This window comes from Hippoglossus hippoglossus, chromosome 16 (assembly GCF_009819705.1).
Source record: "Hippoglossus hippoglossus isolate fHipHip1 chromosome 16, fHipHip1.pri, whole genome shotgun sequence".
In the NCBI taxonomy this organism is placed as follows: domain Eukaryota; kingdom Metazoa; phylum Chordata; class Actinopteri; order Pleuronectiformes; family Pleuronectidae; genus Hippoglossus; species Hippoglossus hippoglossus.
Window position 1 is genome coordinate 3,337,650 of NC_047166.1, and position 27,823 is coordinate 3,365,472.

The window sequence follows — 27,823 nt, forward strand, 5'->3', positions numbered from 1 at the left end:
GCGTAGGAGGGTACGCGAATCGGCCGGCGGCAAATCTCGCGATGCCGCCTCGACTTCTTATCAGCGTTCCGGCGTCTTCTCGCGATAACCACACGTTTTTTATATTTTATATTCTATATATAAACATGAAACTTCACTGTAAAGAATATAAGAGCTTTTTATTAAAATATGTCGTAAGTTGTTTTGATGAATTTGTGGTTTTCACGTTGTGTTTGCGTGTGGCGGAATGAGAGCAGCGTCCGTTGTAGCCATGACAACCGGGACTCTTAACACCGCGCGCCCTCATTGGTTAATAATCCAGCAAAAGTCTTTCTGATTCGCTGACGTCGGTCCGTCAGCGAAACAAGGTTGTGTCGACCGTCTCATCGAATAAGGAGATTCAATGAAGGAATATTCGTGTTTCACGACTCAAAACAACCACCTGCTGCTGGTTTGTGATGCTGGAGGAAGGGTAGGAGGCGATATGTGTCTTTTTATGTGAGGAAATTCAGTTTAACTGCTTTTTAAACGGGTAAATAAGATGCATGGCTTCTTTATAAACGGTTAATAAATGTCTAAGGCAAGTTAACTGTCAAATGCATCAGATTACAAGTAATTGAATGCACTGTATAGTTTTGAAGTCACTTGACCCAGTGCTTTTTACCCCATTACATTTATCTGATTACTTATTTATTTATATATATATATATGATTATTTTTATTATACATTGAGACGTTATATTATACTTTATATACCCACATTGCTTAAGTATCTGCAACATTACATTGGCATTTACTGAATGTCAATCATTATTTACTGTATAATGCAAGAAACAACTTTTATACAACTTTTGAAACCACATCTAAATTCACAGGATCCAGAGTTTTATTCGGAGCTGCACCAAATTGCATAAATATCTGTCCCTTAAATATGGCAGATTTTTTTGTATCAAGATCCACTGATCATTAATGCGGAATACAGTGAACATTTTGAAAAATTCCCCATCTGACAATGTTATAGAAACAGAAAAATAATTCCTGGATCTGTCCTCTAATCTGGATCTGCAGCAATATTTCTTCTCGGACCCGAACTGCATCCACAAGGTTTGGTGGAAATGTGTTTGGTTGTTTTTGTGCAATCTTCCTCACAAACAAACAAACATACAAACAAGGGGGCAGGGGTGAAAACATAACCTCTTTGGTGGAGGTAACAAAGAAACAAACAATTAATAAATTAATCAAACAAAAGACAGAGCTTTAACCTCCTTGGTGGAGGCGATCATACACATCATTCTGCATAATTAATACTTTTGGTAATTATATATTTCTGCTGCCCAACTTGAACCACAGGTTTCTAATGGAAACAAAGGGGGATGCAGAAAATGTCCAACTCAGTTAAAAAAGTGAGACAAGGAGAAAAGTTGCCCCTGAAATCCACAGGAATCCACAGCAAGTAAGCTGCTTCATTTCCCCCTCAAAGCCAGTTACTAGTCTGTAACACAAGACAATTTAAAGTTAGTTTCCCTCCTATGACCAAAAGCAAATCACCTGATAAGCCTTGTTTCCAGGGAATCTCATGATGTCAGGAGGCTTCAGTTCCTGCTTGCCAAAACCGGCCCCAGACAAGAGGTGAACAACAACAAGTGACGCCATTCTGAGGCAGTGTGTGTCTAGACATTTTGATAACGACACAAACCGGCTCATATTTCTTCAGGTTTGTTTATATATCGTAGTATGAGACTCCCCATGTTGCAGGTGGCAGCGTTGAGTCACGGTAAAGCACGCGGCAGTGGAGCCGGCAGATCACAAGGCCTGCATCCTCAGAAAGACGCCACCAGACAACGGAGTGAGAGCGACATCAGCAGTGAAGCCTCTGAACTGGAGAAATTCAGGTTGATCATCACAAGTATATTTATAATCTTCAGATCTTAAGACCCACATGTATATCAGCTGAAAGTCAAAGCACACAAACACACAACCGCCACAGCAAATTAACCCTTTCCCAGAAAGTAATGTTAACCCTTCAATTTCATTTAATTTCTTTAGTTTTAAAGCCCCAAAAATCCCTGTTGGTTGGATTCTAGTGAAGAGTGTCACACTCACTGAAGCTGAATGTTTAGATTCAGGTTCAATCTGTTCTTCATTTGTACCTGATCATTGATATATTCACTTTCCAGTAAAACATACAGAGACCAGAGAAGCTTCAGTAGCCACCCGCTGCATAAACTCTTTTCCAACATCCTCGTGTCTTTGGTCGAGAACCGACTCTGCAGGTAAAATCTCCTCGTAAATAACAAGTCTGCCATTGAAACACACAGAGCTTACGTTACTAACAATAGCTTCTCATTCTGCAGTGAATGGATTGACCATGCAGCACCTGAATCAGTCCTCAGGGTCCTCATCTGCCTCAGATTATTAACCAGAGATCCTCACCACCAGGTTTAACCGCTGCTATTTTATATATTCATTATTATGTATTGTTGAAACACTTCCACATATTTTATACTAGTGCAACAAAAGAGTCAAAACAGTAACTGTCTCTTCTAAATGCTTCTCCCTTTAGAAAATCCTCCATCAGCTCCAGGGCATCAGTTTACTCGCCAGGGTAAAGTTTCTCCTGGGTTTTTTCCCCCGTGTCTTAACAGGGTGTATTTTGTGATTTATCCACATATACTGTGTCACATGTCATCCTCCGTATCCTCTTCTCTTTCAGTACATGGAGTCTGTCACTGCCATCTACATATCCTGTGGTGAACAGTCATTTTCCACACAGACACTGGTCACAATGACCTGTGAGTAATCTGAAGAATATCACACGACAACACAGATAAGTTGAGTCTTGTGCACATCCTTATCAACGCTCTGCTCCACAGACATTTTTAAGAAGCTGTCCGCCATTGAAAATCAAAGGGCCTGGGTCATCAAGAGCGGCGCTCACAAGGTAAATGACAAGTTGTGATGAGGTTTAATTGGTTGAATGTGCTGTTTGTTTTCAAAGCATTTTAATACGTGAGATAAACTACAGGACACATTGTATTTTACTGGCATCCTGTTCATCCACCGCATCTAGTTCATAGAATAAACTCGAGAAATTGTCAGTATTATTACTTCCATCTGATACATGATTTGTAGGCGATAGGGAACATTATTGCTTCCTGTGTGCAGATATTGGCAAAATTGAGTTGTTATATAATCTTGTGAGATGGATGACAATGTAAAAATCAATCTATTCCTGTAGTACGAAGGTCAGCGAAGGCTTCTGCACTTTGAGTTTGTATCATCACAGATTCTTCTACATTTTCTCTTTGTGTAACCGAGACTCTAATGACGTTAACTGTTTTCAGACCCTGGTGAAGCTCCTCTCCACAACAGACAGCAGCGTGCTGCTGGGAGCTCTGCTGGCTCTCACCGCTTTGGCCGAGAGGTAAACACACACATTTCATTTACTGCGTTAAATACACCTATGATTTAAACTATTGACAAACATTTTGTTTTCTGCAGCCCAGAATGCAAAGAGGAGGTTGGGGAGCCACCGATTGTGGAGAATCTACTTGTAATCCTGCAGGAATATGACCTGCTGTCAAAGAGGTTAGAAATCACTTATTTGTTGATAGTATTGTCTTAAAGATAAAATGTTGTGTGTAAGTTTTTATAGGGGAATTTAAGAAATAATACTGGGGTTTGGAGACAAGGTCAAAATTCAAACACCATTGTTCCTGAAAAATCACTTATGATGTTATTGCCATAAATGACCATTTATCATACAAAATACTTGGTTAATCCTGATATTTCCTCCAGGACAGGTGCCGAGCTGCTGAGGCTCCTGTCCCCTGTGCAGCAGGTGAGGGACCAGGTGAGGGAGCTGGAGGGGCTGCCTGTGCTGCTGAGCCTGCTGCACGGGCAGAACCTGAAGCTGCTGTGGAGCCTCGCCTGGGTCCTGGTCCAGCTCTGCGAGGACCAAACCACCCGAACGGAGATCCGGAGCTGGGGAGGGGTGCAGCAGCTGCTCTGGCTGCTGAACAGGTTGTTGAGACTCAGCTGAAGCAGTGTTTCTGAGTTTTATGTTACATCTTCCCTTCACAGTCCCCTCGAGGAAACCTTTCACTTTTAGGAATATTAACCATCCCGTCCATATTGAAGTGATATGTGATCTTTAAGGGTCGTGATGTGGTTCTATGGTTCCACAAAGTTGGGGACTCACAGGAAACCAGTTTAAAGATAATTATCATAATCAAACCAACACTTTTCTTCCGTAATATGGATCAATCATGAAAACAATGTGTCCTACATTTCCCACAATGCAGAGTCTTCATTGTGTAATCACAGCGACATCAGCCTGGGCCTGTGAAAAAATGTACGGCAGAAAACCTGGATTACAAACTGGGGCGTGGAATTTGATAAACATGGATGTTTATCAAACAGGGAGTGTCTAAGGCAAAAATGCAGTTGGTTGCATGAAGGGTAATGTAGTCATTTTAGAGCATGACCCATTTTACAGTCATATCTCAGGCACGACAACATTAATTCTCTATATTCTTCTTTTAAAGATCTGACTCTTTTTTCTCGACAAACTTTGATGGAGTAACTCTTTCTAAAAAGAGTGTTTTTTTTAAAGGGAAAAGGGTTTAAACTTTTACTGCCTTTGGAATAATACATCTTCCAGGTGTTGACCACAAGATTTCTGGCCTTTCAAAATAGTTTTATTTCTTATTTCTCAGTGTCAGAAACAAACGATTTCCACTCATCTGAAACAGTTTCAGTTCTAAGATACAGCTTAAGTGAGCTGTGTTTTAATTTACATTTTTTCATCACGGTGACCTGTAAAATAACTCACAGCGACAGGCAGTGCGTCTCCGATCGCTCCTCAACTGAGACGCTCTCCAGCCCCGTAGCAGCCGCCAGAGAGGAGCTCAGCCCACAGCAGGAAGTGGACAATACCGAGGCTCTGCAGTCAGGTCAGAGGATAAAGCTACAAATTGGCAGAGGAAATGTTGAATTATGTATAGGTTTCTTTAGAGTTATGATTCATCCAGTGAAAAAAGTGCTTTTAATGATATAAAATGGAGAAAAAGCACAGAGCCATTGCACAGTGAAGAAAACCACTTCCCCCAGAAGACTCTTATCAGCAGCAGACAACGTAAACATGCTTTTCCTGAAGGATCCAGACCAATGAAACATGACTTGTTTATGAATTTGGAGGAAGTGGTTGTAAATTCTCTGTTTCTGGATTTCAATAGATACTAAAATAAAACACTTGTGTATAAAACTACTATTACTTTGTCATGTTTAGTACAGCTCTTCCTACAGTAAACAGTTTGGGGAGAGTTGTTATTGTTGCCGCTGTGTCTGACTTGCACATATTAAATTCATAAATGAAGTCATATCCTGTCTAATCCAGCCTGCTGTACAGCTCTGACCGAGCTCAGTCTGGATGACACATCTGCTCACCACATTGTGCAGGTAAAGGAAAGTCCCTGATACGTGCACACTCCACCTTCATATCAAATTACCATATACAAAACATTGCATCATTCATTTTCTTTTCTCAGGAAAACGGCGTTTACATTATAGCAAAGTTGATATCAGCACAAACGTCTGGAGCAAAGATCACATCATTGCAGGTAAATGGCTTCACGCAGTTTATGTATTAAATTACATTATGATTCAAATCAAGTTATTTTATCATTTTAAATAACATATTTGCAAACCTGTTGGCTTGTTGGCAGTGCTATGCATTTCGGACCCTCCGATTTCTTTTCCGCGTGGAAAGAAACAGGCATCTGTTCAAGAGGTGATGAAGTTCATAAAAAATACTTATTTCAGATTAAAAAGAATATAATCTTTATATCATGTCATATGCAAGTACTTTAAAATTAGCTTCTGTTTGATATCTGCTCTGGAAAAGAAGCTCCATCAAATGTTCTCCTTCGGCTGTTACGTAATCTTTTCTTTTTCAGACTCTTTCCCACAGACCTCTTCGAGATGTTTATTGATGTTGGCCACTGTGTGCGGGACCTCGCTGCCTATGAAGGACTGCAAACCAAGGTTTCACTCTACACTGTAAGAAAACAGCTTTGGAATTCATTCATCTGTTTGTCCAGCTGCTTTTGGGCTGTAAAATAAAAAAAGAAATATTACTGCGTTTTTTTGGTATAAATAAAACTTTTCAAACCAACAGGGAGGATTGATTACTTCATGTTTTTCTACTTCAGGAAGAGGAATTGGACAATCTGAGAGAGAGCGTCGAGGCTGTGGACCAGAATCGACCCCCCCTCAGGGTCATCAACGGTTACTCTGTACTGGACCACCTGGGCACCGGGGCGTTCGGAAGCGTCTTCAAGGTACGATGAACGTCCTCTAACTGACAGAATCTGACTCAGCAGCTTTCTCGTGTTCAATATATATTGTTTATGGCCTCGAGCAGTCGTGCTTTAAGCGATCTCAGCCAATGTTCTCGCTGACAGGTTCGAAAGCAGAGTGGCCAGAACCTCCTGGCGCTGAAAGAGGTGAATCTGCACAACTCGGTGTTCGGCAAAGACAAGAAGTCCAGAGACAGTAACGTGGAGAAAATCATCTCTGAGCTAACGATCGTCAAAGAGCAGGCACACGTTTTCAACTTGAATCACTGACAGACAATTTAGCAACAAGCTATACGAACAAATAAGATCATATTTACTTACAGTCATGTGTATTGTTTTGTTCTTCTTTTTCCTAGATGACACACCCAAACATTGTTAAATATTACAAGACATTTCTGGAAGGTGAGGACAATTTTTACTTTTACTACATTGTGAGAAGGAACACACCAAAATAAAAGATTAAAAAATGATGGTGCCACGTTATTTCAGGTGACCGGTTGTACATTGTGATGGAGCTGATAGAGGGCGTGCCGCTGGCTGAACATTTGACCTCTCTGAAGGAGAAGCAGCAGCAGTTTACCGAAGACAGAATTTGGAATATATTCATTCAGGTAAGAGCTGCTGAGCTCGACCTTTCTAACAAAAGCCCAAAATATAAATGTAAATAATTGGCCTGAGTGGAGACTTCTCACCACAAACTCCTCTTCCTCACTTATTTATTACTAACTGGTACAACATCTGCATGCTCGGCCAGATGTGCCTGGCACTGAGGTACCTGCACAAGGAGAAGAGGATAGTCCACCGCGACCTCACGCCAAACAACATCATGCTGGGGGAGAAGGACAGAGTCACCATCAGTGAGTGTGTGATTACAGTGTAACACATCTGCATTCACGCCACTTCCTGTCTCGTCTCAATATGACACCCGTGTGGTTTTCCTGTGTCTGAAGCTGACTTCGGCCTCGCGAAACAGAAGCAGGACAACAGCAAGCTGACGTCAGTGGTCGGCACCATCCTCTACTCCTGGTGAGGAAACGGATTCTGAACATCCAGCTGCTTTCAAATTAAGACGATGGCAAAGCTGTTTATTGTTTTCAAAACCTATTAGCAACTTCAAGATGCTTTTTCAGTTCTTCTTTTGCTCTCGTGTGCTATAGAGGTTATTATTTATAAAAGTCTAGTCGGGCACGCCCCCTAAAAAAACCAAGCAAAGCAACATTCTCTAGACGCCCTGTAAGCATTTGACCAATCACATCAGAGTAGGCCAGCTAACCAATCAGAGCAGACTGGGCTTCGTTGGGTGGGGGGGCCTTAAAGAGACAGGCCCTAAGACCATGTGTTTCAGACAGAGGCTGAAGAGCAGACAGAAGTATTTTTATTCCACGTGTTTTTCTTTCTCGCCAAAAGCTTCAACTAAACCACCGGCGGTTCAGTCAGAAGAATTACAAACAGACTTAGCATCAGGTACGGTTTTGTGTAAATTCACAGATGTTTATGTTTTGTGTGTTAGTCCAGAGGTGGTGAAGAATGAGCCTTACGGAGAGAAAGCTGATATCTGGGCGTTGGGCTGTATCCTCTACCAGATGGCCACTTTACATCCTCCGTTCTACAGCAGTAACATGCTGTCGCTGGCCAACAAGGCAACGCACACACAGACACACAAACACTTGACAATATTTCTTTGTCTATCGTCAGTTATTGATCTTTTCCACTTATTCCCTCCTTGTAGATTGTGGAAGCCGACTACGAGCCGGTTGAAGAAGGCGCTTTTTCTGAGAGAGTGACAGACATGATCAGATGGTGGGACTTTTATTTTGAAATTAATCATACTGACTTGTGTCAGGAACCTGCCGAGGGTGTTTTACACAAGCCCGCAAGTTTTATAGAATCCATAAAATAAGGACTTCAGTCTAAGATATAAAAGATTTAATGACTAAATAAATTTAAATGTTATATTTCACTGACACTCATGTTGATCCGCTGGTGATTTACAAGCTTATTTCCTCTGCCAAGGAGGTAATGCTTTCCAACTTGAAGCAACTGTGCATGAATCCATAAAATGTCCCATATCCAGGATTTATTTTTAATCATTAAAAGATGGGGCATTTTTCAGCATTTGCATCAATTTCTCAGTAATGGATCCTGATGTAAAAGAACCAGACATTTTTATGCTGTTGAGATTGTACATTTTGGATAAGATCCAGATAGTAATCGTAGATCCGGGGAAAGAAAATGCTGAATCTGTGATTGTTTGGCTTTGGCGGAGGTACGCTCTATACTGAGTGCCATTTAAACTCAAAGAGTGATTCTACTTAACCTGATTAATTCATCCTAATAAATCATAGTTGTCATCAATTTGATCCCACTTATATTTTCATTGTTCTAAATTAAGAGCAATTTGATATCTGTTTCGTTACGGGGCGACCTATCAGGTGTCTGAGTCCAGATGCAGAGCAGCGGCCGGACGTTGTGGCCGTCAGCTCCAGGATCTGTGACCTCATCATGAAGCTGATGGACGGACTCTACACTTCCCAGAATGTTCTGGAGAGAAGAGCTGAGAGAGACAGGAAACGAGCACAGAAGTATTTTCTGGAGCGGCACACATGCAGGAGGAACTGCTGCCTCTCGAGTCTGTCGCAGGTAATGAATGGATATCGCTGAGGAAAACTTGGATGGTACCTGAACGTTTCATATCCTTTTCTGATATTATAAGATGTTTTTGGTGAAGGTGCATTAATGCTGTGCTGCACTGATTTCAGGAAACAGCCTTAATGCAAAGTGAATATCCGATTCCCCGCTCCTCTGCCACCTGCAGTTCAAACCACAGCGAGCAGATAATCTGTCCAGGTGAATCTGTTTCCTGTTTCATTCTGCTGATGTTTTAAAAAACCAACTGGGAGCATTTTAAATTCATCATCACACCAATGTTATTAATAATTATGTGTATGTGTGTTCAGAAGAGGCCTCAGATGATGATGCTGAACCGTCTGACACGAAGAACTCCACCACTTCCTCTGAGGGAAAACACTACGGTTAGTTCCCTGGAGTAATCAGAGAGTCATTTATTATTCAGCCAATGTTCACATAGAAAACATGGTATTATTTCCCCATTAAGACGTTTTGACCCTTCACTTATTTGATTGTTGGTTTTGTTTCTGAATGAAGGTCTGACAGTGGTATCCGGTATTATTTCGTGTTTCTGAACGATGTCCAAACAGATATAACTTCAACCCTTCGCTATCAATGATACTCAACTCTGTTCCCGCTGATTTGATCTTTTTTCTTTGGTTTTGACTGAAAGCAGTGACACCCAGTTCCTGTGCTACACCCGACCAAGTTCTACAGAGGTAAGTGAAAAAGCTCACATTATCTTATTCTGCACATGTGATCAATGAGGAGGAATTAAGCAGTAAATTATTTTACTTTAACCATGCATGTAAAAACGTGTCTTCTAAATAATGGCCAAGACACACACCAACATTTCTTTTCCAACACTGTTTATTGACGTCTCCTTGCTCACTGGCCTTTTCTCCTCAGTAAGGATTCGGCTGCAGCAAGAACGAGAGCAAGACCAGGTACCTTTTCAGCCTAATGCCAAAACCTAACCTTCTCTTCAATCTCTTGACTACATGAGGATATTTCACAAATAATACAACAGAAGTTAAGGCAAACGTTTTAAAAGTTTGAAAGTTATTAAATGTCTCTTATAAACAATTGTCTGTCCTGTGTTTGTTCTTGGATCCTAACACAGTGTCAGCAGGGATCTGCGTCTCCCAGAAGAAGCTTCGACAGATCGTCGATCCCAGCCAGAGGCTCCTCGTGCAGCTGCACAAAATTGTCTACATCTCTCAAGTACTGTAACGCACAGTTTTTGGTCTAGAGAAATCCTTGCGATTCAAATGATTATCTCACTCCTTGGTCCAGTAGAAATACTGAAAGTGATCTGCCTGCAAACGGGCTCTTGTGTTGGTATTAAACTGGGTTATCTCATCCCCAGCTTCCACCAGCTCCGCACCATAACATCAGACGTCGAGTCGTCGAAAGATTTAAAAAGTCTCTGTTCCACTATGGAAGCGATCCGTACAACCTAAAGGTGGAGCTGAGCAAGGTTTGTACTGTCGCCTTTCAATTCACTTGTTCATTGAGTGATGATGTGGAAATATCCAGGTGCACCTGCGTAAATTCAGTACCGTGGATCACTGAAGAGGTGAAAATAAGGAATTTCCTGTAATTATTTTCTCACTCGCAGCTTGGCACTGCTTGAATCCAGGCTTCACTGTCTATTCCGGGTCCATAATGAGGTTTTGGTTCATAGTGAAATGTCCCAAAAACGCTTCATTCAAACTTTGCACAGCGGCTTCTTCAGTTCAGTTTGCCATGATGATATCGGGTATTGGCAAATGCACAGGGGGACGGTAGGCCATGTGACTGAGTTGAAGAAGTGGTGTGGGGGTAGAGGGAGAAGGGTCGGAGGGGTCGGCAATGTAGGGGAGGGAGGGTTGATGGGTTCGAGTCGGGGTTGGGCTTAGGGCAAGGTTTAAGTTTAGCGCAGGGATCAGGTTTGGGGAGGGTTAAAAGGAGTGATGTCCTATCTGGGTTCAGCTGAGGTTGGTTGTTCTGGAGGTTGGTGGGAGGTATACGCAGCTCATGGAAATTAGAATTCATTTCTTTATGCTTCCTCCCAAGATCTGTGTGTTGCCTCTGCAGGTTATGTTGAGCATTTGTTGTCTCACCCAAAGCACGTTGCTGCTCATTCAGCCTGACCTCATCGGGCTGTCTGAGCTGAAACTTTGTCTGCTCTATTTTCTGCTTCGTCAAAGCTTCCTTGAGCTCAACATGGTACTTCTCGCATGTGGCCCTTTCTTTTTCAAGAGCAGAGGAAGTTGGATTGGCTCTCTCCCGTTGTCTTTCAAGAGCAGAGAACGTTTGATGGGCTCTCTCCCGTTCTCTTTCAAGAGCAGAGAACGTTTGATTGGCTCTCTCCCTTTCTCTTTCAAGAGCAGATGCAATCAGAATGGTTCTCTCCTCCAAGATTGACCTTTGTACTGTTTCCTTATGTAGGGCATCTTCAAGTTGGGCCAGTCTTGCTGTGCTCTCTGACCGATCCTTAGCCTCAAATTTAGCCATAACGTCCTCGTTCATCTTACTCTCTGTGGCTGCTGAGGCTTTCTTTAGGTTCTCGTTTTGTTTTATTTCTCTCAATAACCTGGTTTTGTACTTCCGGAGTTCCTCTTCAAGCCTGTTGCAAGTGTCTCCGTCTTTCTTGAGGTGGTTTAGAGAAATCTCTCTCTTGTGTTGGACATCTTCAAGTTCACCTTGTAGCCTCTTTTTATCCAAAGCCAGTTGGTGATTTTTACAAGTCAGATGGATCAGCTCTTCTTTGTCCCTCTGCGTTTGGGAGAGGGCAGCTTCCAAATCCTTCTGGAGTTCATCGTTTTTGGCTTGCTCCAGTTTGAATTTCAAGGTCCACTGGTTATCTTGAGCAAGCTGTCTCGTGTGGTCATCCTCAAGTTCACCTCGTAGCCTCTTTTGCTCCAAGGCCAGTTTCTGATTCTTACGAGTCAGACGGATCAGCTCTTCTTTGTCCCTCTGCGGTTGGGAGCGGGCAGCTTCCAAATCCTTCTGGAGTTTGTAGTTTTTTGCTCGCTCCTCTTTGAGGTCTGAGGCCCACTGGTCAACTTTCTCTTGCAGCATGGAAATAATATTGCTCTTGGCTTCAGAACTGTTTTGAAGAGTTTTAGTACTGATGTGACGGGATTGGATTTCATCGTCTTGTTCATGAAATTTCCGTTTCATCTTAAAAAGTTTCTCATATACCTGTTTGAGTTCCTTAATTGATTTCTGTCCTTGATAGATGACCTCACTATTCCCCTTCAGCTCAGCTTTGAATTTCTTGATCAGCCCATCTTTCTCTTTGAGATCAGCTGTCATTTTGCTCATTTGCTTTTGAAGCTTTGCATATCCATGCTGGTGGTCTTTCTCTGATCGCCTAAGATGAGCTATTTGATCTTTTTCAACTTGCTCCTTCTTCAAAGCTTTTGAAAGAGCGTGGTTCTCTTTTCGCTTTGTCCTCCGGGCTTCTTTCATTTCAGTTTTAACTCTTGTTATTCTCAACTCCTTTTCAAGAGCAGCTTTGGCCTCTTGGTCCTTTTGGAGGTCGCTGTGCAGACCATCACAAGAACTTGATTCTTCAAACTGTGAAATATAGAACAATTATTGGTTTGTTGTTCATTCATTTATTCGCCTATTGACATGTTGTTTTTTACTCATATGCTTATGTAGCCAAACAAAATTAATTATTCATTTATAATAATTAATTAATTATAAAAATGCAGTCAGCGTTACTGAAAGCGAGTCAATAATAGTTAAAATATTAGATGTTACACAAGATGTAATTATTATTACAATTATTTTGTGTATATGTGGTGTGTACCTATATACACACTTACCTCCTCATAATTGGGGGTGTAGCACTCCTCCTCAATCTCCTTCTCTATTACTTCCTGGATCTCCTCCTGGATCTCCTCCTCTATCTCCTCCTGCATCCCGTCCTTTTTCTCCTCCTCTATCTGCTGGGGGGTGGAGCACTCATTCTCCTCCTCAACCTCACACAGAAAGTCCAGGTCCTCCACGAAAAAAACGTTCCTCGTCTCCATCACTGTCAATTTCTTTAGCTTTTAAAAAAGAAAAACTTGACTTGCCAATGGTTGAATTCGCTTTGATAAAACTTTGTATCCACCAACCAAATGTATTGTGACCATTCTTCTTCTGTTCTTTGTTTGGTTTGGCCAAGAGTAGCAGAGTGCTATGATGTTCTACATTAAAAGAAGAAGATGAAAGGACTGTTCCATCAAAGCACACTGTGATGTCACCAATCCAAATTTTGAACTTCTTCTCTCGCAGTTCCCACATATTTCCCTGCACACACACAAAATTTGGCTCTTGAAGAAAGAAGAAGTCCAGTAGATGGCGGTAATACACCGTAGATTGGTTGCTAACCGCCTGTCAACCAAAGGGAATAAGAACAACAAATTTTGGCTCATTTGTCAGATACAGTTCTGCTCTTTTCCTTCTATAAAAAGCCTCAAAGACTGCGAGCAGGTCCAGCAACTGAAGCAGGATGTCAGCAGTGGCCTTAAGAACATCGACCAGTCCACGTCTCCTGGCAAGCTTAAGCTCTGGTGCTTACAGTTTGGCCTGTTACCCTGACTGACTCACAGGAGTTGACATTCCCATCGCAAGAGTTGAGAACATGAAGAGAATGATCAACTCCTATATGTATGGAAACGGCATCCTCAAGTCTTGTAGAGGAGTTTAAAGGCACCAAGACAAGACTGGAGACCCTCTCAGAGTCCTGAGACACATCTATACAGGCTGTTGGACCATCACTGGCAACAGGAAGGTAATGGACTCCAAAATAAACAACTCAACAGGTAAAAGCTGCACTTGTGGGCCACCTTCAACAGGGAGGACGCACAGTAGTTTGGGCCTAGGTCAGAGTCGACCCCTGTGGAGCAAGGCAACTCCTTCAGAGCGGCAAAGATTGGTAGTCCTGGAAATCCAGCATCAGGAAGAGGGAGTAAAATGTGCAAAGGTTGTCACTCAAGCAAAACAGGGTCAGTGGATGAAACGGGAGAGCATATAGAAAAAGGAGGATCAGCTGGAAGGACCTGTGGGGAATGGAAGCAAGCAGGATTAGTTTCCTGCTTAGAGCAACCTATGATGTCCTTCCCCCACCCAAAAACCTACAGCATGAAAGAAGAACCACCCTGCCCACTATGCTCACCTCCAGCTACCCTCAGGCACATCTTCACTGGTTGTAAAATAGGTCTCTCCCAAGGTAGGTATACATCAACTGGTGGTAGGCATTTCAATGAGGAAATCACCAATCCATGAATGATCAGATAAAATGTGACAGTGTTGGACTGGGTACCCAACTCCTCACCATTTTCATTTGTACCTCAACCTGTGTGAGCAAAATGAGAATCTCCCTGTTTGTTCCCTGCAGCTCCTGCAGGCCTCTACAGAGCTGATGGAATTAGGCTCAACCAGTTCAGACTGGTGGCCTCGGGTCCACCACTACACAGGAGCCCCCCTCACTGCTGACAGCGCAGGTAGAGCCCCAGTCAAGTTAGAACTGCAGAGGAGAGTGACCCCTGATCTCAAATATTGCAAATTCCTTTTACATGCCTACACTTTTAAATGCCTAGACATCTTATAGTGTTTGGTCTGTTGACAGGTGATGGGAGCCTCAAAGAGGGAGTTACCTATCAGCAGATGCAGGTCATTTTCATGTCGTTCACTCATCCATTTCTTTTTTTTGCCAATTTATTAAAGGAACAGTTCAAAAGTTTGGGACATGTGCTAATATGCTAAACTAGTACTTATATTTAAAATATTCCTGTCATGTAATCAAGAATGATTAAATATGTGATTCAGACAATATGCTGGTTGTTTCAGTTCTATGTGTATCATTCTGTGAACATCATTTAATTTCCACTTCATGGTCACGATTTCCTGTTCAACTGCTTCTTCACAGGGGATCATAGAGGAGCTGCTGGAGGAGAGCAGCTACTACCAAGCACCGAACAGTAGGTGAGGCACATGTGGGACTTTTACACTGAAGTGTACAAAACATGCGTGAACTCGAAATAATTCCTGTGTTTTGTGTCCATCGTAGGGTCGAAGAGAAAAGAAACGACCATCGTCCACATTCATCCTCATAACTGTTATTTCAGCAAGGCAACATTTGCTTCGGCCTGAGTTCACAGAAATACTAAATGTTCCACAGTAAAATAATCAAATGTATTTAAAATGTATATAAGTTAACATGTTAACCTATGAAATTCATAAGACGTGTACTCGTTTGTACTTGATAACTTTATGTTTCTGTCACCACTCTCCTCATTGACTCTCAGGCTTTGACTACTCGTACAACTGTGATGTGACTGTGCTGATATTCAAGGAGAATGTATGATATTATACTTGTACTGTACATTCATGTGGTTGTAAAGGTTGTTGTTTAGTGTTTTTCTATTTATGTGAACCGGCAGCTTCACTAGAAAAACCACTGACTTCACAGACTCCACCATCCAGAGCTTTTTATCCAGAGCTTCAGCTTGTGGGAAACTTTCAGGTTTTTCAGGTTTTTCTGAGTTTAGTGCTTTAAAGTCTCAGGAGCAAAACCTCCGGTGGTTTGACTGTTTTAACTCGTTTTTAGTTTCCTCTCTCACTTCACTTTCAAAGAGCTGATAAGACACCGAGCATCTGTTCAGTTCAACATCACTTTTCATAAATCAGACGTGAGAAACCAGCCCAAATGTTTTTCCACTTGACTTTCATTCACATGTGCTCCCGACATACTTATTTTCAAAATAAAGGTCATCTAAAATGTACGTTTCTGTTTTGTATATTTTCGTTGTCATTTTAAAGCTGAAAGAAGAGAAAAGATAAAGGACAGACACAAAAAGTTTGAAATTAAAGGTTGATGTGGAGCAGAGAGAGAGAGAGAGAGCGAGGTTGGGGACCGCTGATCTATATAACGTGGGACTGTGAGATGTGATCAGGAGACACACATGAACAAAAAGCTCACATCTCATTCCTCTCCCCCTTTTAGATTCAAACAAGTTAGCATTGACGAGCGGGTTTCGAACCCAACGTACGACGCCCGGTTAGCTACACGCATCGTGGAGTGTGTGGCCCTTACGTGGTGTTCACGCGGAGTTTGGTCACTTAACACACGTTAAAACACAAAAAAATAAGAATCGAACGAACGTGGTGAAGGCAGGAAATGACACCGCCGAAGCTAGCGGCTAGCCAGCTAGCTAGCAGGCGACGCATCGGGAGTGGAGGCGCACGACTGGGCGTTGGTTGCTCGGACAACTGCACAAGCTCCAGCCGCGGCGGAGCCACTTATCTGTATCTGTATTATCCGGTATTATTTCGTGTTTCTGAACGATGTCCAAACAGATATAACTTCAACCCTTCGCTATCAATGATACTCAACTCTGTTCCCGCTGATTTGATCTTTTTTCTTTGGTTTTGACTGAAAGCAGTGACGCCCAGTTCCTGTGCTACACCCGACCAAGTTCTACATAGGTAAGTGAAAAAGCTCACATTATCTTATTCTGCACATGTGATCAATGAGGAGGAATTAAGCAGTAAATTATTTTACTTTAACCATGCATGTAAAAACGTGTCTTCTAAATAATGGCCAAGACACACACCAACATTTCTTTTCCAACACTGTTTATTTACGTCTCCTTGCTCACTGGCCTTTTCTCCTCAGTAAGGATTCGGCTGCAGCAAGAACGAGAGCAAGACCAGGTACCTTTTCAGCCTAATGCCAAAACCTATCCCCCTCTTCAATCTCTTGACTATATGAGGATATTTCACAAATAAAACAACAGAAGTTAAGGCAAACGTTTTAAAAGTTTGAAAGTTATTAAATGTCTCTTATAAACAATTGTCTGTCCTGTGTTTGTTCTTGGATCCTAACACAGTGTCAGCAGGGATCTGCGTCTCCCAGAAGAAGCTTCGACAGATCGTCGATCCCAGCCAGAGGCTCCTCGTGCAGCTGCACAAAATTGTCTACATCTCTCAAGTACTGTAACGCACAGTTTTTGGTCTAGAGAAATCCTTGCGATTCAAATGATTATCTCACTCCTTGGTCCAGTAGAAATACTCATAGTGATCTGCCTGCAAACGGGCTCTTGTGTTGGTATTAAACTGGGTTATCTCATCCCCAGCTTCCACCAGCTCCGCACCATAACATCAGACGTCGAGTCGTCGAAAGATTTAAAAAGTCTCTGTTCCACTATGGAAGCGATCCGTACAACCTAAAGGTGGAGCTGAGCAAGGTTTGTACTGTCGCCTTTCAATTCACTTGTTCATTGAGTGATGATGTGGAAATATCCAGGTGCACCTGCGTAAATTCAGTACAGTGGATCACTGAAGAGGTGAAAATAAGGAATTTCCTGTAATTCTTTTCTCACTCGCAGCTTGGCACTGCTTGAATCCAGGCTTCACTGTCTATTCCGGGTCCATAATGAGGTTTTGGTTCATAGTGAAATGTCCCAAAAACGCTTCATTCAAACTTTGCACAGCGGCTTCTTCAGTTCAGTTTGCCATGATGATATCGGGTATTGGCAAATGCACAGGGAGACGGTAGGCCATATGACTGAGTTGAAGAAGTGGTGTGGGGGTAGAGAGAGAAGGGTCGGAGGGGTCGGCAATGTAGGGGAGGGAGGGTTGATGGGTTCGAGTCGGGGTTGGGCTTAGGGCAAGGTTTAAGTTTAGCGCAGGGATCAGGTTTGGGGAGGGTTAAAAGGAGTGATGTCCTATCTGGGTTCAGCTGAGGTTGGTTGCTCTGGAGGTTGGTGGGAGGTATACGCAGCTCATGGAAATTAGAATTCATTTCTTTATGCTTCCTCCCAAGATCTGTGTGTTGCCTCTGCAGGTTGTGTTGAGCATTTGTTGTCTCGCCCAAAGCACGTTGCTGCTCATTCAGCCTGACCTCATCGGGCTGTCTGAGCTGAAACTTTGTCTGCTCTTTTTTCTGCTTCGTCAAAGCTTCCTTGAGCTCAACATGGTACTTCTCGCATGTAGCCCTTTCTTTTTCAAGTGCAGAGGAAGTTGGATTGGCTCTCTCCCGTTGTCTTTCAAGAGCAGAGAACGTTTGATGGGCTCTCTCCCGTTCTCTTTCAAGAGCAGAGAACGTTTGATTGGCTCTCTCCCTTTCTCTTTCAAGAGCAGATGCAATCAGAATGGTTCTCTCCTCCAAGATTGACCTTTGTACTGTTTCCTTATGTAGGGCATCTTCAAGTTGGGCCAGTCTTGCTGTGCTCTCTGACCGATCCTTAGCCTCAAATTTAGCCATGAGGTCCTTGTTCATCTGACTCTCTGTGGCTGCTGAGGCTTTCTTTAGGTCCTCGTTTTGTTTTATTTCTCTCAACCTGGTTTTGTACATCCGGAGTTCCTCTTCAAGCCTGTTGCAAGTGTCTCCGTCTTTCTTGAGCTGGTTTAGAGAAATCTCTCTCTTGTGTTGGACATCTTCAAGTTCACCTTGTAGCCTCTTTTTATCCAAAGCCAGTTGGTGATTTTTACAAGTCTGAAGCATCAGCTCTTCTTTGTCCTTCTGCTGCTGGGAGAGGGCAGCTTCCAAATCCTTCTGGACTTTATCGTTTTTGCCTTGCTCCTGTTTGAGTTTCAAGGTCCACTGGTTATCTTGAGCAAGCTGTCTCCTGTGTTCATCCTCAAGTTCACCTCGTAGCCTCTTTTGCTCCAAGGCCAGTTTCTGATTCTTACGAGTCAGACGGATCAGCTCTTCTTTGTCCCTCTGCGGTTGGGAGCGGGCAGCTTCCAAATCCTTCTGGAGTTTGTAGTTTTTTGCTCGCTCCTCTTTGAGGCCTGAGGCCCACTGGTCAACTTTCTCTTGCAGCATGGAAATAATATTGCTCTTGGCTTCAGAACTGTTTTGAAGAGTTTCAGTACTGATGTGACGGGATTGGATTTCATCGTCTTGTTCATGAAATTTCCGTTTCATCTTAAAAAGTTTCTCATATACATGTTTGAGTTCCTTAATTGATTTCTGTCCTTGATAGATGACCTCACTATTCCCCTTCAGCTCAGCTTTGAATTTCTCGATCAGCCCATCTTTCTCTTTGAGATCAGCTGTCATTTTGCTCATTTGCTTTTGAAGCTTTGCATATCCATGCTGGTGGTCTTTCTCTGATCGCCTACGATGAGCTATTTGATCTTTTTCAACTTGCTCCTTCTTCAAAGCTTTTGAAAGAGCGTGGTTCTCTTTTCGCTTTGTCCTCCGGGCTTCTTTCATTTCAGTTTTAACTCTTGTAATTCTCATTTCCTTTTCAAGAGCAGCTTTGGCCTCTTGGTCCTTTTGGAGGTCGCTGTGCAGACCATCACAAGAACTTGATTCTTCAAACTGTGAAACATAGAACAATTATTGGTTTGTTGTTCATTCATTTATTCGCCTATTGACATGTTGTTTTTTACTCATATGCTTATGTAGCCAAACAAAATTAATTATTCATTTATAATAATTAATTAATTATAAAAATGCAGTCAGCGTTACTGAAAGCGAGTCAATAATAGTTAAAATATTAGATGTTACACAAGATGTAATTATTATTACAATTATTTTGTGTATATGTGGTGTGTACCTATATACACACTTACCTCCTCATAATTGGGGGTGTAGCACTCCTCAATTACTTCCTGGATCTTCTCCTCTATCCCCTCCTCTTTCTCCTTCTCTTTCTCCTTCTGTATCTCCCCCTCTGTCTCCTCCTCTGTCCCCTCCTGTATCTCCTCCTGCATCCAGTCCTTTATCTCCTCCTCTATCTGCTGGGGGGTGGAGCACTCATTCTCCTCCTCAACCTCACACAGAAAGTCCAGGTCCTCCACGAAAAAAACGTTCCTCGTCTCCATCACTGTCAATTTCTTTAGCTTTTAAAAAAGAAAAACTTGACTTGCCAATGGTTGAATTCGCTTTGATAAAAATTTGTATCCACCAAACAAATGTATTGTGACCATTCTTCTTCTGTTCTTTGTTTGGTTTGGCCAAGAGTAGCAGAGTGCTATGATGTCCTACATTCAAAGAAGAAGGTGAAAGGACTGTTCCATCAAAGGACACTGTGATGTCACCAATCCAAATTTTGAACTTCTTCTCATGTCGTTCACTCATCCATTTCTTTTTTTTGCCAATTTATTAAAGGAACAGTTCAAAAGTTTGGGACATGTGCTAATTTGCTAAACTAGTACTTATATTTAAAATATTCCTGTCATGTAATCAAGAATGATTAAATATGTGATTCAGACAATATGCTGGTTGTTTCAGTTCTATGTGTATCATTCTGTGAACATCATTTAATTTCCACTTCATGGTCACGATTTCCTGTTCAACTGTTTCTTCACAGGGGATCATAGAGGAGCTGCTGGAGGAGAGCAGCTCCTACCAAGCACCGAACAGCAGGTGAGGCACATGTGGGACTTTTACACTGAAGTGTACAAAACATGCGTGAACTCGAAATAATTCCTGTGTTTTGTGTCCATCGTAGGGTCGAAGAGAAAAGAAACGACCATTGTCCACATTCATCCTCATAACTGTTATTTCAGCAAGGCAACATTTGCTTCGGCCTGAGTTCACAGAAATACTAAATGTTCCACAGTAAAATAATCAAATGTATTTAAAATGTATATAAGTTAACATGTTAACCTATGAAATTCATAAGACGTGTACTCGTTTGTACTTGATAACTTTATGTTTCTGTCACCACTCTCCTCATTGACTCTCAGGCTTTGACTACTCGTACAACTGTGATGTGACTGTGCTGATATTCAAGGAGAATGTATGATATTATACTTGTACTGTACATTCATGTGGTTGTAAAGGTTGTTGTTTAGTGTTTTTCTATTTATGTGAACCGGCAGCTTCACTAGAAAAACCACTGACTTCACAGACTCCACCATCCAGAGCTTTTTATCCAGAGCTTCAGCTTGTGGGAAACTTTCAGGTTTTTCAGGTTTTTCTGAGTTTAGTGCTTTAAAGTCTCAGGAGCAAAACCTCCGGTGGTTTGACTGTTTTAACTCGTTTTTAGTTTCCTCTCTCACTTCACTTTCAAAGAGCTGATAAGACACCGAGCATCTGTTCAGTTCAACATCACTTTTCATAAATCAGACGTGAGAAACCAGCCCAAATGTTTTTCCACTTGACTTTCATTCACATGTGCTCCCGAAATACTTATTTTCAAAATAAAGGTCATCTAAAATGTACGTTTCTGTTTTGTATGTTTTCGTTGTCATTTTAAAGCTGAAAGAAGAGAAAAGATAAAGGACAGACACAAAAAGTTTGAAATTAAAGGTTGATGTGGAGCAGAGAGAGAGAGAGAGAGAGAGCGAGAGCGAGAGAGCGACGTTGGGGACCGCTGATCTATATAACGTGGGACTGTGAGATGTGATCAGGAGACACACATGAACAAAAAGCTCACATCTCATTCCTCTCCCCCTTTTAGATTCAAACAAGTTAGCATTGACGAGCGGGTTTCGAACCCAACGTACGACGCCCGGTTAGCTACACGCATCGTGGAGTGTGTGGCCCTTATGCGGTGTTCATGCGGAGTTTGGTCACTTAACACACGTTAGAACACAAAAAAATAAGAATCGAATGAGGCGAAGGCAGGAAATGACACCGCCGATGCTAGCGGCTAGCCAGCTAGCTAGCAGGCGACGCATCGGGAGTGGAGGCGCACGACTGGGCATTGGTTGCTCGGACAACTGCAATCAATCAATCAATCAATCAAATTTTATTTGTATAGCCCATATTCACAAATCACAATTTGTCTCATAGGGCTTTGACATGGTGTGACATCCTCTGCCCTTAACCCTCAACAAGAGTAAGGAAAAACTACTTAAAAACCCTTTTAACAGGGAAAAAAGAACGTAGAAACCTCAGAGAGAGCCACATGTGAGGGATCCCTCTCCCAGGACGGACAGAAGTGCAATGGATGTCAAGTGTAAAGGAGAACATCAAGATAAAGGTTTTAGCAGCATTGATAAGGGTAAACATTTTGAAGTATAACTGAAGGTCAGTGAATTGGTGGATTAATGTCATTAATGGTCAAGTGTCTGAGGAGAAATACTATGTATCGAGCAGTCCTGCTGCAATCATAGTCTATGGTCAGCAGCCAGCAAGATCATGATCCACCATTAAGATCGGATGCCACTATAGTCCACAGTCATTGTCCACTGCCGCCATTAGGATCCATCATCAGCTGCCACCTCGGTCGTGGTCCACCACCAGTATCTGATGCCAACACGATAAAGGATCTGCCTTTATTATCACGATCAGCCAGCACGATGCAGAATCCGCCATACTGGATCCACCATTACGACCTCTGATACGTGATCCACAGATCCTAATCCATGATGTGGCCACAGCCGCGGCCCTGGATCTGCGGACGATAAGGCAAAGGGACTCCGGGGAAGAAGTCAAGTCAGTAACATGTATTGATGGGATATGAATTACTTTGATGTGATAACGATTGAGAAGAGGAAGGAGAAGCTGGAAAGAGAAGCTCCGTGTGTCATGTGTCCCCCGACCTTCTAGACCTATAGCAGCCTAACTAAGAGCAGGTCTAGGACAAGCCTGGACCAGCTCTAACTATAAGCTTTATCAAAAAGGAAGGTTTTAAGCCTACTCTTAAACGTACAGATGGTGTCTGCCTCCCGAACTGAAAGTGGGAGATGATTCCACAGGAGAGGAGCTTGATAGTTGAAAGCTCTGGCTCCTACTCTACTTTTAGAGACTTTAGGGACGACAAGTAAGCCTGAATTCTGGGAGCGCAGTGCTCTAGTGGGTTGATAAGGTACTAACAGCTCTTTAAGATATAATGGTGCCATATTGTTAAGGGCCTTGAAGGTGAGGAGGAGAATTTTAAATTCTATTCTAGATTTAACCGGAAGCCAGTGTAGTGAAGCTAATACTGGAGAAATGTGCTCTCTTTTCTTGGTTCTTGTCAGGACACGTGCTGCGGCATTTTGGACAAGCTGCAGAGTCTTTAACGACTTACTGCTGGAGCCTGATAATAAGGAATTACAATAATCCAGTCTGGATGTAACAAAGGCGTGGATTAGTTTTTCTGCATCCTTTTGAGAAAGGCCATGTCTGATTTTGGAGATATTACGCAAGTGAAAAAAGGCGGTCCTAGAAATTTGTTTTAAGTGAGAATTAAAGGATAAATCAGGATCGAAGATCACTCCCAAATTCCTGACTGTTTCATTGGAAGCAAGGGCAATTTCGTCCGGCGCAGCTATATCGTTAGATAATGTATCTCTAAGGTGTTTAGGCCCAAGTATTAGAACCTCTGTTTTATCTGAGTTTAATAAGAGAAAATTGCGGGTCATCCAGGTTTTTATGTCCTTAAGACATGCTTGGAGTTTAGTTATTTGATTACTTTGTTCAGGTTTTATTGACAAGTATAACTGGGTGTCATCCGCATAGCAGTGGAAATTTACCGAGTGTGTCCTGATAATGTTTCCAAGTGGAAGCATATATAATGAGAATAAAATTGGGCCGAGCACAGAGCCTTGTGGAACACCATGGTTAACTTTGGTGCGCACAGATGACTCATCATTAATTTGCACGAATTGGGAGCGGTCTGAAAAATAGGATTTAAACCATTTTAGGGCGGTTCCTTTAATGCTAATTAACTGTTCTAGTCTCTGTAATAAAATATTATGGTCAATTGTGTCAAATGCTGCACTAAGATCTAACAGAACGAGGACAGACACAAACCCCTGATCTGAAGCTATTAGAAGATCATTAGTGACTTTTGCCAAGGCTGTCTCTGTGCTGTGATTGGCTCTAAACCCTGACTGAAAGTCTTCATATATATTATTTTCCTGGAGAAACTCACACAGCTGATTGGCTACAACTTTTTCTAGGATTTTAGACAGGAAGGGGAGATTAGATATCGGACGATAATTGGCTAAAACCTCTGGGTCTAAGGTGGGTTTTTTGAGGAGGGGTTTGATTACAGCTATTTTAAAAGACTGTGGTACATATCCTGATGATAATGACAGATGTATTGTGTTCAGTAATGAACTGTCAATTAGGGGCAGAATTTCTTTTAAGTAATTTTGTAGGAATGGGGTCTGAGATACAAGTTGTTGGTTTAGAAGATGAGATTATTTTGGTCAGCTGATCGAGGCTGATCAGAGAAAAGCTGTCTAAATAATTGGTAGGATTCTTGGCCGTTTCTGAGTTTTCTATTCTTGATGGGGTATTAGTGCCAATTGAGGGCAGGAGATGTTTGATTTGATTTCTAATAGTTAGAATTTTATCATTAAAGAAATTCATAAAGATATTGCTATTTAGGGATCGAGGAATACTGGGTTCGGTGGAGGTGTGACTCTCAGTCAGCCTGGCTACAGTGCTGAAGAGAAACCTGGGGTTGTTTTTATTCTCTTCTATTAGTTTTGAATAGTAGGCGGCTCTTGCTTTGTGGAGGGCCTTCTTATATGCTTTAACACTATTCTTCCAGTCTAGGAGATTTTCAACACGGTTGCTGGAGCGCCACTTCCTTTCTAGTTTTCTTGATACTTGTTTTAACTCATGTGTCTTGGAATTATACCACGGAGCTAATTTACTATGTTTTATATGTTTCTTTTTTAGAGGCGCTATTGAGTTTAATGTTAATCGTAATGAGTTTACAGAGCTATCGACGAGATGGTCAATCTCAGTGGAGCTAGGGTTTTTAATGAATTTGTTGTTTATATCGACGGATAGTACGGGTTTAAATGTAATCGGAATTATTTCCTTAAATTTAGCTACAGCACTATCAGGTAAACATCTTGAAAATGAGTTTATTATTAGTGGCATATATTCTGATAGTGAAAAATCGAAGGTTATTAAATTATGGTCTGATAGAATTGGATTGCGTGGAAGTACCGTTAGATGTTAGATGTAACTGCACAAGCTCCAGCCGCGGCAGAGCCACTTATCTGTATCTGTATTATCCGGTATTATTTCGTGTTTCTGAACGATGTCCAAACAGATATACATTCAACCCTTCGCTATCAATGATACTCAACTCTGTTCCCGCTGATTTGATCTTTTTTCTTTGGTTTTGACTGAAAGCAGTGACGCCCAGTTCCTGTGCTACACCCGACCAAGTTCTACATAGGTAAGTGAAAAAGCTCACATTATCTTATTCTGCACATGTGATCAATGAGGAGGAATTAAGCAGTAAATTATTTTACTTTAACCATGCATGTAAAAACGTGTCTTCTAAATAATGGCCACTTGTTGATGCACAATTATCAAGACACACACCAACATTTCTTTTCCAACACTGTTTATTGACGTCTCCTTGCTCACTGGCCTTTTCTCCTCAGTAAGGATTCGGCTGAAGCAAGAACGAGAGCAAGACCAGGTACCTTTTCAGCCTAATGCCAAAACCTAACCCCCTCTTCAATCTCTTGACTATATGAGGATATTTCACAAATAAAACAACAGAAGTTAAGGCAAACGTTTTAAAAGTTTGAAAGTTATTAAATGTCTCTTATAAACAATTGTCTGTCCTGTGTTTGTTCTTGGATCCTAACACAGTGTCAGCAGTGATCTGCGTCTCCCAGAAGAAGCTTCGACAGATTGTCGATCCCAGCCAGAGGCTCCTCGTGCAGCTGCACAAAATTGTCTTTGCACAGCGGCTTCTTCAGTTCAGTTTGCCATGATAATATTGGGTATTGGCAAATGCACAGGGGGACGGTAGGCCATGTGACTGAGTTGAAGAAGTGGTGTGGGGGTAGAGGGAGAAGGGTCGGAGGGGTCGGCAATGTAGGGGAGGGAGGGTTGTGGCCCTTTCTTTTTCAAGAGCAGAGAACGTTTGATGGGCTCTCTCCCTTTCTCTTTCAAGAGCAGAGAACGTTTGATTGGCTCTCTCCCTTTCTCTTTCAAGAGCAGATGCAATCAGAATGGTTCTCTCCTCCAAGATTGACCTTTGTACTGTTTCCTTATGTAGGGCATCTTCAAGTTGGGCCAGTCTTGCTGTGCTCTCTGACCGATCCTTAGCCTCAAATTTAGCCATGACGTCCTCGTTCATCTGACTCTCTGTGGCTGCTGAGGCTTTCTTTAGGTCCTCGTTTTGTTTTATTTCTCTCAATAACCTGGTTTTGTACATCCGGAGTTCCTCTTCAAGCCTGTTGCAAGTGTCTCTGTCTTTCTTGGGCTGGTTTAGAGAAATCTCTCTCTTGTGTTGGACATCTTCAATTTCACCTTGTAGCCTCTTTTTATCCAAAGCCAGTTGGTGATTTTTACAAGTCAGAAGCATCAGCTCTTCTTTGTCCTTCTGCTGCTGGGAGAGGGCAGCTTCCAAATCCTTCTGGAGGTTATCATTTTTGCCTTGCTCCTGTTTGAGTTTCAAGGTCCACTGGTTATCTTGAGCAAGCTGTCTTGTGTGGTCATCCTCAAGTTCACCTCGTAGCCTCTTTTGCTCCAAGGCCAGTTTCTGATTCCTACGAGTCAGATGGATCAGCTCTTCTTTGTCCCTCTGCGTTTGGGAGAGGGCAGCTTCCAAATCCTTCTGGAGTTTATCGTTTTTGGCTTGCTCCTGTTTGAGTTTCAAGGTCCACTGGTTATCTTGAGCAAGCTGTCTCGTGTGGTCATCCTCAAGTTCACCTCGTAGCCTCTTTCGCTCCAAGGCCAGTTTCTGATTCTTACGAGTCAGACGGATCAGCTCTTCTTTGTCCCTCTGCGGTTGGGAGAGGGCAGCTTCCAAATCCTTCTGGAGTTTGTCGTTTTTTGCTCGCTCCTCTTTGAGGTCTGAGGCCCACTGGTCAACTTTCTCTTGCAGCATGGAAATAATATTGCTCTTGGCTTCAGAACTGTTTTGAAGAGTTTTAGTACTGATGTGAAGGGATTGGATTTCATTGTCTTGTTCAAGAAATTTCCGTTTCATCTTAAAAAGTGTCTCATATACATGTTTGAGTTCCTTAATTGATTTCTGTCCTTGATAGATGACCTCACTATTCCCCTTCAGCTCAGCTTTGAATTTCTCGATCAGCCCATCTTTCTCTTTGAGATCAGCTGTCATTTTGCTCATTTGCTTTTGAAGCTTTGCATATCCATGCTGGTGGTCTTTCTCTGATCGCCTAAGATGAGCTATTCGATCTTTTTCAACTTGCTCCTTCTTCAAAGCTTTTGAAAGAGCGTGGTTCTCGTTTCGCTTTTTCCTCCGGGCTTCTTTCATTTCAGTTTTAACTCTTGTAATTCTCATTTCCTTTTCAAGAGCAGCTGTGGCCTCTTTGTCCTTTTGGAGGTCGCTGTGCAGACCATCACAAGAACTTGATTCTTCAAACTGTGAAACATAGAACAATTATTGGTTTGTTGTTCATTCATTTATTCGCCTATTGACATGTTGTTTTTTACTCATATGCTTATGTAGCCAAACAAAATAAATTATTAATTTATAATAATTAATTAATTATAAAAATGCAGTCAGCGTTACTGAATAATAATAGTTAAAATATTAGATGTTACACAAGATGTAATTATTGTTACAATTATTTTGTGTATATGTGGTGTGTACCTATATACACACTTACCTCCTCATAATTGGGGGTGTAGCACTCCTCCTCAATTACTTCCTGGATCTTCTCCTTTTTCTCCTCCTTTACCTCCTTGGGGTTGGAGCAATCAATCTCCTCCTCAACCTCTTCAGCAGAAATTGTTTCACGAGTTTTCATTGAGACAAGCTCAAAGTCCAGCAAAAATGTTTTCCTCATCTCCATCACCTCGTCGATCTCCTCCTCTGTCTCCTCCTCAATCTCCTCCTCTGTCTCCTCCTCTATCTCCTTCTCTTTCTCCTTCTGTATCTCCCCCTCTATCTCCTCTTGTATCTCCTCCTCTGTCTCCTCCTCTGTCCCCTCCTGTATCTCCTCCTGCATCCAGTCCTTTATCTCCTCCT

General features: G+C 42.1%; 1 protein-coding gene across 1 annotated transcript; it reads left to right on the plus strand.

The window, feature by feature from the left end:
- Positions 1-184: 184 nt before the first annotated feature.
- Positions 185-17,217, plus strand: nek10 (NIMA-related kinase 10). Its single transcript, XM_034612298.1, is given in 32 exon segments — positions 185-451; positions 1,330-1,432; positions 1,548-1,608; positions 1,735-1,871; positions 2,157-2,252; positions 2,334-2,418; positions 2,543-2,584; positions 2,693-2,771; positions 2,853-2,920; positions 3,324-3,403; positions 3,481-3,567; positions 3,778-4,002; positions 4,816-4,934; positions 5,378-5,521; positions 5,524-5,600; positions 5,706-5,770; positions 5,937-6,039; positions 6,192-6,320; positions 6,444-6,581; positions 6,695-6,740; positions 6,828-6,949; positions 7,093-7,195; positions 7,289-7,364; positions 7,849-7,978; positions 8,068-8,138; positions 8,771-8,978; positions 9,098-9,185; positions 9,296-9,370; positions 16,391-16,436; positions 16,627-16,664; positions 16,841-16,946; positions 17,087-17,217. Coding segments are annotated over 31 exon segments (3,018 nt in total). The 5' UTR covers positions 185-451; positions 1,330-1,352; the 3' UTR covers positions 17,181-17,217.
- The last annotated feature ends 10,606 nt before the right edge of the window (positions 17,218-27,823 follow it).